Below are 17357 nucleotides of genomic sequence, written 5' to 3' on the forward strand. Positions count from 1 at the left end.
ATATAGTTATTTTACATCCATTACCGTAAGATGGGAATTGATTTTATTTGCCATTTAAATTGGAAGTTGGAGATAAAGTCCAAGACCCCAATAATAGCTTAAATCATACGATGGTAATATAAATATGAAATCGGGTTGTGCCCTTATCCGTGAGTTATGATCGATATCATGACCTGCAAAAGCGATTTAAGGTATCTTGAATGTTTGGGAAGAATTTCTGGAAGGATAGAAATCCTTTTCTTACTAAGAGTTTTGCACCCACTCCACTATTTTGCACCCTTTATACTTGGTATTTTACTGATTGTACTCCCAAAGAATTTTGCATTTTGAGCTCTCATTGGACGGATTATTGAAAGAAGTAGGTCCACGCTTGGAAATAAGCCAAATCGATTCAAAAATAAAATCATAACCATCAAAACATGTAAATCAGGAGGTACTCTTATATGGATGCTACTCCGAAACATTGACATTGAAAATTTCCGCGAAGAGTATTCTACCCCCTTAGAAGCTAAAATGCCAAATAAGGGCAAAATGAATTGAAAAATGTGACCAAGACATATTTTCCAGTGACAGTTCATTATATTGTGTCTTCCGAATTTGGTTTTCTCCGATGATGCAACATTCGTTGTCCAGCAGTTTGTGAACAAACAAAATTATGGTGTTTACTTGCCAAAGAGGTCGGCTGAAAATGTGCACCTTCGGTGGATCACCAGAACTCAAGCGTAAGCCATGGTGATGGTGTGGGCCGCCTTAACAGCCGATTGTCGCTCTCCGCTCGTATTAATCGAGAATGGTCCAATATACCGCAGAGCGACATTCGAGTAGCACATACGGTTTAATTAGCCGTTTGAAGGCTATAATTCGTGCCAAAGGTGACCAATTCGAACAAATCTAAACTTATTCTAAAATTTGATGCTATTTCCGACATTTTTTGCTCTTATCAATAAAATTTAAAAAAAAAGGTTAAAATTTTGGCGTTTAACTTTGTTGCAGTTTTTTATCTCACCCTGTATATATATTGAAGGTTTCGGAAAAATATTCAGATAATATAAATCATTTTCTCACTAAATTTTTAATTCGCTCTACCATTTTGTATTATCCGCAGTACCTCCTTGTATTCGGTATTCCACTGATTGTAGTACCTATGAATTATGTATTTTGAGTTCTCATTGGACGGATTATTGCCATAAAATAAAGACCGATACATCTGCGTTGGCCATTTTTGTTTGTTTGAATGTGTTCAAACTACGTTGTAGTTCCTGGGGCTGGAAAGCTAGATGCCAATTCTAGCTAGGAAAGATCGTATAGTGCACTTTATCCATTTTCTTCATTTTACATTTAGAATTTAAAGTAAAAAAAAAAAAAAAACAATAAGAACTGCAAACTTCAATATAGCATGTCAAATTGAAAAAAAAAACATGCGATATAAAAAATCACGAAAGATTAAAAAAATACATGTCGGAAAAGTATCGTTATTTACATTTTTATTGGCATATTTTTACCCGAATCTTTATATTTCATCCTTTTCTTCCAAGATACTATTCCTAAACGGTGTAGTTTGTCAAAATCAGGCCAGCCGTTCTAGAGTTATAAGCTACTATAACTAATATAACTTTATTTTATTTGTATGGATTGACAAAAAAATCAAATTGAAAAAAGAAAAATTAATTCTTGAACTTGTTCGCGGATTTTTTACAGCATATGTTTAAAGGTCCTTACGAAGTGTGCTAATACAATTTTTGAAATTTGATTTCATTTAAAAAATATTTTTAATTTTTTCCACGATTTCCAAAAGAGAAGAATTTTTGAAAAGAGATATCTGAGTCTCTCATGATTTTTCCTGGTTTTTTGGCGATTTTAAAATAGTAATTATCCTTTAAGTTTAGTATGGCCGCGTTAAATTATTTCGACATCATCTATTCAGTTTCGTCACCACATAATTCGGAACTACACTTCAATGTAAACCGCCTGCAATTTCCCTTTCATATTCATATCTTATCCTCTTCTGAAATGATATAATTCGTATAGTTCCACTTACCCAATAAACATATCAAATCTATAAATAACAGTTTTGTCTTTTGTCGCTTTATACTACCCAAAAAATCGAAAATAGTAAGTCGTTTGTACATTCCAAAAGCCAAAATGAACATTTTCCAATTTCTAATTTTACGCGATTTTTCCTTTTCTGCCAAGAGAAATTTCCGAATTTGTCTGAATCGGTAAAATCAGATCAGCGGCTCTTGAGTTATAAGTGTAGTAACTAACAGAACTTTCTTTTATATATTTAGATTTATGAATAAAAGAGAATTACCTTAATTTTTGAAGTTTTTTACACGTGTATACACATAAGATGGAGTTAGGAGTAAGTATGAGCAATTCTTAATTCACTATGTAAATTGAGGAACTACTGTATATTGTCACTACTTTGCTAGCTACGGAGCTAACCGCATAAAAACTTTATATGTCGACTCGGGTTGACAACCTCTCACAACATGTAAAATAAATCTTATATTTAAAACTAATCCTTCTTGGTTTTATTTATCTTTCTTTTTATTTACGGTCACGATTTGTATGCCTGGGAGAAAATTAACTTCTCATACGGAGAGAAACATTTGGCCCAGTTGGGCCAAACTCTTCCTACGTTCAAACATATATAGAGTTGACGCACTGAGTGTAAATCCCCACAAATCTAGCTAATTCTGTTGAAAAATCTGAACAAATCCTTAATGGTGCTAATATCATGTGATCCAAATTTTATTTGGTGGTTTTTGTATTTAAAATGTTTTCTTACAAAGATAATGATTTCTAATTCCGTTTTCAGTTTTTGAGGCTTAGAATAGGTATATATACGTGCACGTGCCTTTTTATCTGCATTTTTTTGCTTTTAATTTTTTTGGCAAATAATTGTAATTATTTTTTTCACCAATGCCATGTTAGAACTTTTGCAGTGTTAACCGACTTTAAGAGGATTTATTTGAAGTATAGTTAATGGATATGACAATTTTAATCCAAATCCAGTGGGTCAACCCATTTATATGTAAACGTACTGCAAGTGTATGAATTTCTTATGGTAATATAAGTAAATTAAGTCTTGTAGGGTATCATAAAGTCAGCGCCGCTTAATTTCTAGCCTTCCTTAGTGAGACTTGTTTATTTTGTCATATGGACGCATCCCCTGTCGTAAGATTTCCCTTACGTTTATGAACTGTAAAATTAACTTGCATCACAGCATAAGTTTCAATACAATGCAATGTCTTGGAAAATATTCAATTCTCACGAGCTTCTGTTGGATCCCAAAGTAAAGGTAAACATATGAAGCTGGAATTTAACATCCACAGTGTTCATGTATGTAGGGCTGAAATATCGTATTTTTTAAGAGAAAAATTGGGAATATTTATACAATTAAAAATAATATATATAAATATATATTTTCATTTTCAGTTTTGTATGAATAACAAGAAAACCCATGATGTAAAGAACACTTTTATTAAATTAAACAATCGAAATACCGAATATCGGACGGTACCATTATATGGGGGTTACAAGGGCGTTCTGCCACATGATTTTAATCATAGTACGATCTATAAATATAAAATTGTAAACAAATCCGATAGAATATGTGGTTAAAATTGTGGCAGCTCAAAAGCACAACAGTTCGGCAAAAATATTTTGTTTTAATTTTAATGTTTTGTTTCCATTGTTATTAAATGCGTGTGTTGTTCAAAATTATTAATGAAGCAAATGAAAACAACTAAAAAGCTGTAGGTTCAGCCGGGCTGAACTTTGAATGCCACCATTTGGAACGTATATTTCAATTTTCAAAACAATAAAATCCGTTAAAATCTTCTTCTAAAATCTCGAAACTTAAAAAACGGTGAATAATGTACCTAAAATCATCAAAATACCGAATATTTGCAGGTTGTCGGACCGAACGAATGTTTTAACACTGATTTGTTGATGATTTTTCAAAAGTAAAAGAGATTTCACTGGTGAGCGACCTCTGTTCTTAAGCAAAAATGTAGGCTGTATCTTCCGTGTATTTCCACAGACGGACGGACATTGTCAAATCGACTTAGATCCGCCAATTGTATTAATGAATCATCAATTGTGTAATGAAGTCGTCGATTTCGTAAGTTAACGAAGTATTTAATCGTTACAACTGTAGGTAAATGTGCGAAAATGTCGATTGTTTAGATACCGCAATTTCAAAAACCGACATTTTCTCTTTTTGGAGTGACAAATCGGCAAAATTGGCAGCCCTGTTTGCATGCATAAATTGTATTCTCTTGTGCAGAACTCTATGTCTCCACTATACCAATCTGCCACCACACTGGTTACAAACAAGGTTATGTTATTATGCTACCAAAAGCTGTGACTGATGTTGTACCAATGTACTCTATGTTAATTTAACAGCAGTGTGTAGCTATGCAATGCAATTCCATGATAGGTCATAAATGCCGCCATAATGTTTCATGTCCATTGATAAAATTTGTACAACAGTAAGATACAGGAGCATGAGAGCCGTGAGCAACCAGAGCGAGCGCGCACATGTAGCAGAGAGAGTTGAATGGAGAGAGCATGATTTCAATGAGGAACGGTGAAATTGGAACAACATGATGAGCGTACGTTCCAAGAACACAGCAAATCAGTCATTTCGTGGATATTGAGTTGTGCATTTGCCAGCGGTGTAGCGCGCGTATCGTCAACTTGTAACTTACGTTTTTGTTTCTTCGAACCAAGTAGTAATAACAATAAAATTTTGGTTAACATTATTATTATGGCTTTATACAATTAACGAAAATTATTTTTAATTAAAACTCAGAGTAAACAGTGTATCTTAATATTGTTAAAAAACGACAAAAGTATTAAATGAAAGCAAACATCGTATATTACGTGAAGTATAATATCTAGAAAAAAATAACAACATAGGTACCTACATAAAAAATATATAAGCAGGTTTCCTATGAAAATTTGAATTGAATTACCAATTTACTTGGTTGATATTAAACAAAAAAATAGAAATCATAATAAAGAGGTGTAAATTAAAAATATATTTTTATATGTGAACTTTGTGCACTGGTGCAATTGATTAGTTTACGATTGTAAAGCATACGCAAAGTGTGGTGGTAATTTTTCCGTTCTATGCGATTTTGAATTAACGCCACTCGAAGAGCTCAGCCGCATGTGGATTACATTACAACTTAAATGGATTATTTACATTGGCATTAAATAAACAAATTTTATGAGGGTAAGTCCAGCGTTGTACAATTTTTTTCAATATTTTATGTAGGAATATATCTGCAACCATATATATGTGTGTATAGGTGAATGTTAGTATAATATCCACGTATTCTTCTAACTTCCCTCGGTATGTGTAAAGAAGACGATTTTGGGTGATTTCATACAATCTCGTCTCATTGAGATCCGTGTTTGCATTTTACATTGGGGGATAAAGGTGAATGAATGAGTGTTCGGATGGCTGGCTGGCTATACCAAGCTGCCTGGTTGGGTTGGAAGGCGCACATCATTGTTGTCGGCATCCACAACTTAAGCATGATAAATATTCACCGTTTAACATTCACAACATTACACTTTAGATCCCTTCTCTTTGCACAGCATCAACTGTTTATGGGCTGGCAACCGTTTTTGGCAGAGACATACATAACGAACTCTTGTTTCTAGTCTTCATTATTTTCGGTGTTGGCGTACATAGCCGCGAGTGTTTAAGTCTTTAAATGTCGATAGCTCTTAGCATTCGAATTAGTTTGTGGCGTTGTTTTTGCTTTTCGTCTTCATAATTCAACTCTTCTTCGCAGGGAGCTTTTGTAGTTTGAGAGAAGTCGCATCTTCATGTTAGAGTTACTTTTCCAAATGAAAATGATTTAACCTACTTTTCCGACCAAACAAGAGGTACCACAGCATCACCTCATGCCCGTCGACACAGTCATCGTCGTCTCACCAGTAACCATTTGAATCTAAACGAAAATTACACTGGGTGCCGAGCCACTAGCATCTAGTACCAATATTTTCGCTTCACTTCATCGCATGGTACGTTACCAATATCAGATGGCGATATAAAAAACTGCAAAAAAAAAACATTTCAACTCTCAGTTCTTTAAAGATGACTGCTGGCGGTTGCTTCGTGCTTACTGCTGGTTGAGTGGCCAGATGACTGTTTGCTTACCTTGTGAATTGCATGGTGTATTCTGTCCCTCCGTATAGTTGTGAACATACATTGCATGATTGCTGGTTCATGGTTAGCAATGTGGCCACAGTGGCTTGAATTTTAGCATTCTAGCGAATAATACAGAGGTGATATTTGAATATGATGTGTTGAAATATGTTTTGCTGTTACAAACCTGCGTAACGAATGTAAGATTTTTTTTTTTTTTTTTTTTTTTTTTTTTTTTGAGAAAAATTAACATTACCTCTAAATTTCACAATCACAAGAATAAAGTGGAGTTCATAAGACCCTATTACCACTCAATCTATACCTATCGGAACCACAACATTAATAATTAGATTCTAGTCACCATTTTGTTACATGGTCACCTTGCATTTTTTTCTCAGTATATACAAACTTTTTAATCTGGTGGGAAAATGAAAGTATCATCAAAAGATCACTTGGCTGTTCGTTTCGAAATAACTAAGCTATAATGAAGGAAGGCACATAGCATTGCACACTAACACTTGCATCAGTTTCGCCGATAGCAACAGCTTCAACTGATGATGTACTGTGTAATAAGTATTTCGTTAGTCGTTAGTTCGCATAATGGCATAGTTCATCTACTACAATGTCGTTTGGTATTTAAGCAAGACTCAAAAAGATGAAACTCTATTACATTCAAACCGTCCAACTTAAAAAAGAAGCGATGGAAGGCAACAGTCAAGCACTAAATACGGTAAATGCTGACATACAATATACGATACTGGTAAAGCATTTTCATGTAGATGCTTCTTCCAACGATGATGGAATTTGAAAAACAGCTAACATCAACCAGTTACCTACCCACAGAGCTTACGAGTTAACGATCAATTGTAAGCTATGAATCACATATTGTTCGCCATGTAAATGATTTGCGGATGTGGAGGACGGAGAAGCACTTAGTTAGACATTCGCAATATACTAACATACATACATGCACACATATGTTGAAGTCAATGGAGGGGCATAATTGTACAGTGGGAAGTCATCGGTAACACGATTGCAATGGAAAGGAGATTGGCAAAGACAACAACTTTGGTGCATTTTCCGTTGGCTGTGAAACTGCGGTGTTGACGACGGCGACTTTTCGTAGGGTTGTGTCAATTGCGCAAATTTCACAATTGTAAGCATTTTATTCAATCCAAACAGCCAACATGACTTTTACATATTGTTTTTTTGTTGGCATATTGCGTAGTACTGTGTGTATGTGAACGTTTTGCAGTCCTATTAGCTAGACAACAGCCTTCATTGAACATCGCGTGGGCTATACAAATATTTGTTTTCTTGATTGCTTTATTAAAGCAGCGACACCAGTAACATCAACAAAATCATCTTCATCATCGTCCGCAACAACAACAAAATACAGTTTACATGCACATTCAAGCAGACATACATCAATGATGGTTGTGTACGATGTTCGGTGTTGTTTATTTCAATTTATGTATGTACCTTTGTGTGTATGTAGATATAGACAATGTTTTTACTTAAAATATACAAATACGTTTTGTGTTTGTTGTCAAAAGATGTCTCGGCTGACTTAGTGAGTGAATAGGCAAAAATCAACCAAGCAGCAGAGATACCGTTTGTGAGGCAATAAAGCTATGGAATTCTTACCAACTATACATTTATGGACACAGATCGAAAGACAGATGAACAAGCAAGTGGACGGACAATATCCAAATACACGATATTTAAGGTGGAGTACCACAAAAATAAATAGGAGTGTGTGTATTCTCAAAAGCTTTTTCACATTTCGGAACTTCAAAATGAAATCAATTATAAATATTTAACATAGTTGACATACATAGAAAATGCCACAACGTATATAGGTTTTTATGCACTTTTGTGTAAGATGGAATTTGAAAAAATAATGGAATTATTGATGCCTTTCTTCGAAATTGCTTAATTTTATTTGCTAAAGGAGTACAATTACAGTGGCGGACATAAAAAATCTACCATAATAAATTCCATATTCCGGCACCAACGCATTTGACTAGTTTGGCTAAATAATAATAATAGTTTAATATCCTTGACAAATTAAATAGCATTAAACAATAGTAGCGAAAAAGTTTTTTGTTCATATTTTAATAACATCCTCACCACCCACAACATTGATTTTTTTATGTTAAATTTTTAACGTCAACGTTTTTGTGAAATATTTTTTGTTTTAATTGGGTGACGCGAAAGAATTGATCTGGATGCAATAGCCATGACTTCTTTCATGCGAAACAAAATTAATTCAATTCTGGAAATCTGTTATCTGGGTTATAGAGACATTTAGTAAAAATTTTAATACAATTTGTGGTTAATTTATAAAATGTAAGTTTTGCACTGTCGGATGTGTTGACGTAATGTACTATGGTGTAAATAGATTTGTACAGCACTGTAAAGGTATGTAATCATACCGATTGCAAAAAGGTGATTGTGAGTAAATATACATAACAGTTTGGACTGGTGTGTATTAAAACAAGGTAAGCCGCACAATGTGAAGCAAAATGTTGCAAGTTGGCACATACATAAATGCTGCTTACTATACATATATACAAATTGCATTATGTATGTTCTTTGTTGTTCCATACAGGTTTTCTGGTGATGTTTGAGCTAACAACATGCAAAAACAAAATGCCAGTACGACACTGAAGATGGAGATGGTGTATTGAGTGGCATTTTGATTTTACACGAGGGGATCATACCCATTGTAGTTTCCCATGCGAATATATTTTTTCCTCGTATCGAAGCTGTTGTTGTTATCGTTTTTATTACAGTCAACGTTGTTGGGTATATTTCTTTTTCTTATCTTATGTTCTTGTTCTTATCCTGACTCGGCTGAGGTGATGGGATGTTGTATTCCTGTTTCAATGTGCACGACGCCGTAAGATGTTCACAATTTATAATTATTACTTGTCCACAAAAAAAGTTCAAACAACAAGAATATGATGCAGCTTTACAAGTGACATAAACGTGTCAGCATAATTGAGCAATATGTAGTATATAAAAAAAAAAAACAAATTCAAGAAATAAATGTTTACAGTCTAACGTACTATTAACGGAAAATCTGGCCAATACACCTAATTCGTAAAGACTTATTTGACCGCTATTGTGCTCTGAATTGACCACAAGAGGTCCTGCAATTTACTTTGAAGCGAATCCGCCTTCGTAGTACCAAATGAAGCGGGAGTCCACAAGTCACTTTGAAACTGAACCTATTGCATATTGCCGTCGGGTAGATACCGACTTTCTCTGCAAGCGATTTTTAATAATGCATTCTATTGTACCTGTAATTTAGTCATGGTATGCGAATACATACAAATACAACTTGTATTAACCAAGGAACTACAGTTTTCTTCCGTTATATAATAGGTATATATGTTCATGTAAATGTATATTCTATAACTAACTTTCATTTACGCACGTAACCCAAACATTGTCGTAGACTTGATGTCAATGTATGCATGTGTTCACAATTCAGAGTCTGTATTCGTTGAGTGTTATTTTGAACCTGTGGAAGAGTTATGAAAGAGTAAAACAAACGCAAATCGAATACGGAATGGAAAATCATATCGGAACATAACCTCGCTCAAGGGATGCAATACTTTAATTGACGGTACTGAGGGTAGCAGTGTACGCTCACACCACCATCATCCGTACTCTGACAGACCCATTTCCAAATGGATTCACGGCATTCTCACGAATATTTCAACAGAAAAACGTTGTGCAAAAGTAACACAAGCCTTCTATGTTAAATAAGCCATTACACCTTATGGTAGACACGGAAATATTCTTTCCGAAAATCACAACTTTTCCATGGAATAGGATAGTTTGAACTAGGAATAGGAATGCATCGTAGATAGAATGAAAAACGTAGGGCATTGTCGTAAATGAAGGTTTGTTTGCCCTTCGCTACCAGCATCATGGCCTAAAAAATTAATAAATAAAATAATAGTAAACATTTTTCCTTTTTAAGTAAAACAATTGAACATTTGGACTATTCTAATAAGCCTTAACGAGTAGATGATACACATTAACCTCATCAAGTCGAATGACAATAGCACGAACTTTGTATGAAATTCATAATTGATTTCTTTTCTCTACTTGTGGCAAGATGTTCACTTAAGATACCAGTATAACAAAAAAACTTGAGGCTGTAGCGCGGCATCTATGGAACAGTTAATTTAATTGAGATCATATGTCCAATATATGTATCTGTATACGTTATGTTCTATTAGACACATCTGTAACCCATGCACACAATCATTGTTTGTGGCATTAAAATACCATTAGATTAATTTATATAACACCACGTTAAATATAAACATACAATAGAAGTTGCCTATTTTTGGCAGGTAGCGAGTGTAAAACAATGCATACAATTTACCATCAAAGCGTTTACAGCGGTAAAGTATGAGAAAATACATATTCAATTATTCTATGAATTTTGCAGCGAATTATATGTTTGTTCTACACGGCTAGAGCTCACTCAAAGTAGCGGTCAAGAATTAGTACAAGCATTACAAAAACAACATTTATTTGCAGGGTTAGATAATTGTTTTCATCTCAAATTTCAGTAACTTGGATACATTTCGCAATACGGTCTCAAGTGAAATGGCATACCGAAGAAGTTACTATTTCAAATCATTTGATGTACTACAAATCTGATTTATAATATTTATTATATATGTTTACTTTTTATGTAATTATTATAATAATACTTTTTATATAATAACCTAGTACATTTTATGTATCCATCTAACCTTATGTGTTAAAACTAGACTAAAAATACACAATTTCCGCATTTTTAACATTGTAAATCCTTTATAATTTGCTTCCATAAAAATAGAATCTGCGAAAATAAACTTGTGTCCGCTTAAATACGGAATCAAGATATAAGAGTACAGGCAGTGAAGATAAATTCAACTATTCAAACAACATTCACATCTCCCTCGGAATATTCCTAAGCATCATAGCACGCCCCTCTCCCACAAAAACACGCCTAACACCCAGTGCAGGAGTGCTAACATTAATCATAATCACTTGTAGATGGGGAGCAAAACAGAATAGAAATTCCAAGAGAATAGAATTGAAAACGACAAGAACAGCAGCCAGAAGGAATTTGCTAAAGATAAACGGAAACAAACATACGCAGCATAGAGGTGTATTTACGAACGAACATTACGATAAGTCCACAAATAGCTGAGAGCGCAAAAAGGAATCCTCTTTGGAAGAGCGGGAGGAAGACAGCCAGTCTTAAGATTACAGTTAATTTCTTTAAGGTCGTTGAAATAGGAATATAAAAAACAACATTAAATGTAATTAGTGCCTCTTGTATTAACACAATCACGAACTCACACGAACATACTAGACACAGAAGAAAAAGGGAATGTATAATCACAACAGACTTGCCGACGTTTAGATGGAGCGAGAATAACGTCAACAATAGTAACGCAGCCATCCCCACATGAATCACATGGAATTCTTCTCCAGAAAGAAGTAGAAAAAAAAACAGCACGCAATCTAAATGAAAGAATAGTTACATTAATAACTCACCAAACAACAATCGAACAAATTTACGGAAAGATTGGGACATCTTGTCGCTTTTCACGATAACATCACAATCCGTAGTGGAATATCAAAAGATGGCATCGTTTAACAAACTTTTCTGCAAGTGCAGCTTTTTTATCGGGCTCATTGTAGTATTATTGACGGCCATGAAAACTGGTGCTGGCGTCGCGGATGCTGCGGTACTATCACCACAATCGTCGTACAGCAATTTAGAGTATGAAACAGCTATGAATTGGGATCATGCCGTTGATTTGAATGAGGATTTTCGCGTTTACTGGACAATCATTAATCAGGATATAACTTTTGAAATCCAAGTACGAACCTTGGGTTATGTAGGTTTCGGGTTTTCAAGGGACGGCAAACAAATTGGTGCCGATATGGCGGTCGGCTGGGTAAATGACGGTCACACTTTTTTCCAGGTATGACAGCAAACATCGCCACAGCAGGGAGACAAGTTGATAAATTTCAAACGTATTTATTTGCAGGATCGCTATGTTGATGTTGGTTCTGCCGAGCCCCAAATTGACCCCTCACAAGACTACAGTCTTATGAAAGGATATGAAAATAGCACTCATACCGTTCTACGGTTTCGCAGAAAGCTCGATACTTGTGATAATAAACATGACATTGTCATTTCTGTAAGTATTACCGAGGCCTTTTACAGTTGCAAAACAGTTTGCAATATTTACGTTATTACTTTTATAGAACAACACAATGCGGGTAATGTTTATGTACTTTGATGAGGATCCCGCAATAGGTTCGCATGCATTGTCACCCCTTCCGAATCCAGCGGAAGCTTGGAGACCCTATCGTTCCTTACTTTTGCTACAAAGAACTGATTCTGGTTTGCCTCACTACGAGCCATCAGGCCGTATTCTGGAGTTGCGCAATCAAGATGTGGAGCTACCATATGGCGATGATTCACAATTTTGGTGTACAATGTTCAAGTTAGATAAACTCGATCGGAAATACCACATCGTAAAGGTACTAGTTAAACACTTAAGATGTAGAAATGTTAGATTGATGATTTTAAATCGCTTCTCTTTTATTTATCCTTAGTATGAACCGATTTTTGATTCCTCGTGGAGCTATCACTATTTGCAGCAAATTACATTATACGAATGTCAGGGCAATAGTGTTAAGCTGGAAGAAATGTCTCGTGGTGGTGGTCAACTGTGCATGGGAGCCAACAGTTTATCTTTAAATTGCAATGCCATTGTTGCCTCATGGACAAGGGGGTCAGAGGTATGTTTCGTATGCTGCTCGACCATCAATTTGTTTTAAGACAACGGAAAGTCATTGTTGATTTGTCTTTTATTTTACATTCTCTTTAGGGGTTTGTGTTTCCCGCTGAAGCTGGTTATCCACTGGAGTCCAAACATAACAAATACTATTTGATGGAAACACATTACAGCAACCTAAATGCTGAATTCGAGCCTTACCAAACGCATCGCATGACCGACAGTTCTGGTCTGAAAATTGTATTCACACAGGACCTGCGACCACACGATGCTGGTGTTCTCTCAGTTGGTAAGTAAAGCCGCAAACGCAATTCACCCGCACTTCGGAAAACATTCGAGTGTGCATGTGCTCAATCAAAATAGAGCTGTCCTAATTACTATTGGTATTTTTGTTAACTTCGTTGTACTCGTGTGTGTGTGTATAGGCATGGATCCCAATTGGCGCCACATCATTCCGCCTGGACAGGACCGTGTAATTTCACAGGGACATTGTATGGAAGATTGTACAGGATCCGCATTCCCCCCTCAGGGTATTAATATTTTTGCCGTCATGATGCGCACCCATCAAATCGGCCGGGAGATCAAGTTGCGACAGGTAAGGCATTCTCTCTCCACAATCGATAGAGAAACTTTACGTTTAATGGAGAAATTTAATCAACTATCAACATGGAACTACATGCTACCAGAGCACATTAAATGAAGCGCTATTTCATATAAATGCGTATATATTTTCTTATGGTTCATGCAGTTCCATTTATGCACCAAGAGTAGTCAAATCGATTAAGTTGACATAATTTAGCTTTCGCTCAAATTAGACATATAAAATCGGTATAGGTAAATGCGAAATATTGCGTACGTAAATGTGATTGGCTATACGACAATTTTCGACCTCTCACAAGGCTTTCAAATACAGTGTGCCAGTCAGTCATACAACCACAACTACCACCAGTCCTTGTCGTTTTTGATTGTAGCTGTTAATACCTGCCAATGACGAAGCTAGTATGTATCCATTTCTAGTTTTGGATGAGCATATATTGTTGCGTATATGTGTTTGGTTGGCTGTTTGGCGGTTTAATGTTCTTAAATCGATTTGACGTTTAAATTATTAATTGGGCAAAGTCTAATGTGAGCACAATATTCCGTTTTTAATGGCATTTTACAGATACGACAGAACGAGGAACTCTTTCCCATCGCACATGATAGCAACGTAGATCCCAGCTATCAAGACTTTCGACGTCTTTCCCATCCTGTGCGCTCCATGCCAGGCGATAGATTGGTTGCGGAGTGCATTTATGATAGTTCGTCACGAAAGGCAATTACGCTCGGTAAGTTCTGGAGTTGCCGGTGCTCCAATCAGTTTCCCGATTACAGCTTTGTGGTATTTGTGTGAGAGTGTATGGTACACATAATATGTGCTACACATGTAGTTTTTAGTCAGTACATACACTAGAATGAATGTACATATACGACTGCTGGGTCGGGCCTTTAGTTCTTCGCTGGCAGTCTAACACAATTTGCCACAAGGTGTTGTTAAACGTGTTTGCCCAATTTAAGTAATTACGATCATTATCCTGACATCATTTTATTTTGTTGTTTCTTTTCGTTATTTTCTTGGCGCTGCTCAGGTGGACTAACCATGAAAGAGGAATCGTGTACGGTGTTGACGCTTTACTATCCTCGGCAGAAAAGTCTGACAACCTGCCACTCACTGCCCAGTTTGCCCACCGTCTTACATTCACTGGGCATCGAACAATTGGCTATGTAAGTTTATTGTTTCATTTCTCTTCCTTTCTCATATGTTGTTGAAAATGTGTTCCCCTTTCATCTTTCAATGTTGTCCGCTATTGTGTCCGACCTGTGTGATTCATACTATGTACGTTGTTAATTTCTCACATATTAAATTGTTTTTCGCTGTTATATTCATTTTTAGGGCATCGAATCCGGTTGTTATAGCATCTCCTCCTGAATTGGCTGGCATGACATTAGAGACTCGCCTGTTGTCATACGATTGGGAACATCAGTTTGATAAATTCCAACAGGCAACTTTACTGGGATCGTTCAAGCCGATTTGTAGTGGTGCTCACCATGAAAATTTGCCAGTAAGTTTTCCATGTATTCAGTATTTTTATTTGCATTGCTTTGTGTGTTAAACGCAATAATACGTATAATGCATTCACTTAAAATTCACAGACTTTAAGTTTACAAATCGACTTCCATATATTTACCAATGAAGAAAACACTCTGCGAGATTTCTTTGTGCCTCACACTTTGCACCATCTTTTCCCTTCTTTTTATTTTCAGATATCTGAACACTTAATCGGATACAATAAGAATATTAGCAAAACGTACCGGGAGCCACGTCGTTGTAAACCAAAACGACTATTTGTCACTGAGACGATACCTCAACTAGAATTACCTGTTTTGCACGACTTGGAGACTAATCACCTTAGCGAAGCATCGGTGCGCAGCAGCCGCAGCTCCTTTATCGAAACACTGGCGCTGAGTGGTTCGGAGTCAGCGTCATGCAGGCAACACGTCACTTGGTTTAGCATACCTTTGGCCAGTTTGATCTCGCTTGTCATTGTGTGGTTGGCCAGATGAAATGACAGGCTCACTGTCGACTTTAGTCATTCAATGTAAATTTTTCGTTTTGAGTTTATGTTATGTTATGCATTCTTTCTTCTGTTTTGTTTTCGTTGCACGCCTGTTGGATTGATAAACCGCCGGGTATCCTCTAAGAAAGAAAACCTAATAAGCAATATTTTGACAATGACTGTTGAAAGCAATCCCCGCATTTAGGAAACGCTCTCAAAGAAGCATACATAGATACATTTAAAGAAGAATATTGTGTAGTTGCTGTGTATAAATTATTAAATTTATCTACAAAAAGTCTCTTCCTTCTCTCGCTCACTCTCTTTTTATCTAAGCTCCAATTTCACTAGTAAATTAAGCAAAAAGAAACAAATCTGTTTTCCCAAAACCACTATATATTATCAAAATTTATTGAAGAGATTTAGCAGCAATTCGGATCCTACAAATCAATTCTACAGTAACGGCCAAAGAAGGGAGAGAACGAGAGAAGCAATAAACACCAAACAAAAGCAAAAATTGATAATCATTAAAGATAATACAAGTTCCAATCATGTAGTAGATTGATTGGTATTGCATTCGTGAATGTTGTGTGTAGTGATAGATTATACAAAAAATAGGAATTAAACAAACAAAATAAAAAGCTAAAGAAATATGCAAAAAAATATTTATGTTGTAGAATTACATATATTGATGTTGTGCATGTCCATACGTGTTTTAAGCAATAAATGTGTTGTATTTTAGGATTTATCAAATGTAGTTGTAAGACATACATACACACATGTTTAGTAGTTGATCAAGCCGCGAAAAGAAAAGAAACGGAATCAAATGGGAGTGACCAGCCCTATGCATCTAGTTTAATAACTGCAGGGTTAGTTGTTCCAGCACTCATACCGGATGAAACAATGTTGGTCTACCAAAGTACTGAAGCTGTTAAAAGTAATTAGATTTTGACGCCAGTTTGAGCTGTGATATTTTTAAGCAACACTTTTCTTTAAGTGCGATAAGTGTAAAAAAAAAACAAAAAAAAAATATTTATAAATAAATCAGATGAAGTAACTAACTTAATTTCATATACTATACATACACCTAAAACGTAGTCTTCGATATTATGTAGTTTGTAAATTTACCTATACATATAAAAACTGTATAAATTATATGTGCGACAGTGGAAAACTGCAAAAAATAAACAAACAAAAAACATAAATAGTTTGCAGCATTTGTTTAATTTTTATAGTGTTCATTATTGTTTTTGTAGTAAGTATTTTGCAAAGGCTAAATGCATTTGATATATTGTTAAGATATAACTTTCCTCTTACGTCACCAAATATAGTTTGTGATATGTATGTATGTACATTGCACACTTGACTTTAAAAGGACAAACTCGAAATGGAAATGCCTTCTAAACGGTGACATAAGGCCACCGGCAAAACTTCCTATCAACATTTACCAACAAAATTTTTATCATCCATGCATTGAAATAATTTCAGCAATAAGACAGACATCTTTGCTTTGTTTAGACGTATAATTTTTTAATACATGTGGTTTTTGAATCCTAATAGAAAGAGTTATTGCACAATAAAGGACTGCAAATGCGATGTATTTCTCAATTTAAGCCATGGAGAGAGAACACTCGTCATGTTATGACAAACGCATAACAGTACGTGAAATCCAACCGAATGCTTGATGTCTCGTCATGTCGGTTAGAATCAAACCCATTGACACAACATGTAATAAAGAATAAATGTGGACCAATATAAAGA

General features: G+C 35.4%; 1 protein-coding gene across 2 annotated transcripts; it reads left to right on the forward strand.

Annotated features, from left to right (window-relative positions):
• Window positions 1–4657: 4657 nt before the first annotated feature.
• On the forward strand, window positions 4658–16801 carry LOC101901481 (MOXD1 homolog 2). 2 transcript variants are annotated; one of them, XM_005186464.4, is made up of 11 exons: window positions 4658–5248; window positions 11043–12183; window positions 12250–12402; window positions 12470–12748; window positions 12824–13009; window positions 13099–13294; window positions 13431–13600; window positions 14168–14330; window positions 14631–14766; window positions 14936–15104; window positions 15307–16801. In XM_005186464.4, the coding sequence occupies exons 2-11, from the start codon at window positions 11839–11841 to the stop codon at window positions 15604–15606; spliced, it is 2097 nt and encodes a 698-aa protein (XP_005186521.1). In that variant the 5' UTR covers window positions 4658–5248; window positions 11043–11838; the 3' UTR covers window positions 15607–16801. The 2 variants fall into 2 exon arrangements, with proteins under 2 accessions (XP_005186521.1, XP_019893385.1); XM_020037826.2 differs by lacking the exon at window positions 11043–12183.
• The last annotated feature ends 556 nt before the right edge of the window (window positions 16802–17357 follow it).

The sequence above is a fragment of the Musca domestica genome, unplaced genomic scaffold, assembly GCF_030504385.1.
Source record: "Musca domestica strain aabys unplaced genomic scaffold, Musca_domestica.polishedcontigs.V.1.1 6, whole genome shotgun sequence".
Lineage (NCBI taxonomy): Eukaryota > Metazoa > Arthropoda > Insecta > Diptera > Muscidae > Musca > Musca domestica.

Excerpts from the sequence above, each read along its gene's own strand:
- LOC101901481 (XM_005186464.4), top strand. The coding sequence starts at position 11,839 with ATGGCATCGTTTAACAAACTTTTCTGCAAGTGCAGCTTTTTTATCGGG. Across the intron at positions 12,184-12,249 it reads ACGGTCACACTTTTTTCCAG|GATCGCTATGTTGATGTTGG; the intron begins GTATGACAGCAA and ends ATTTATTTGCAG. Across the intron at positions 15,105-15,306 it reads CTCACCATGAAAATTTGCCA|ATATCTGAACACTTAATCGG; the intron begins GTAAGTTTTCCA and ends TTTTATTTTCAG.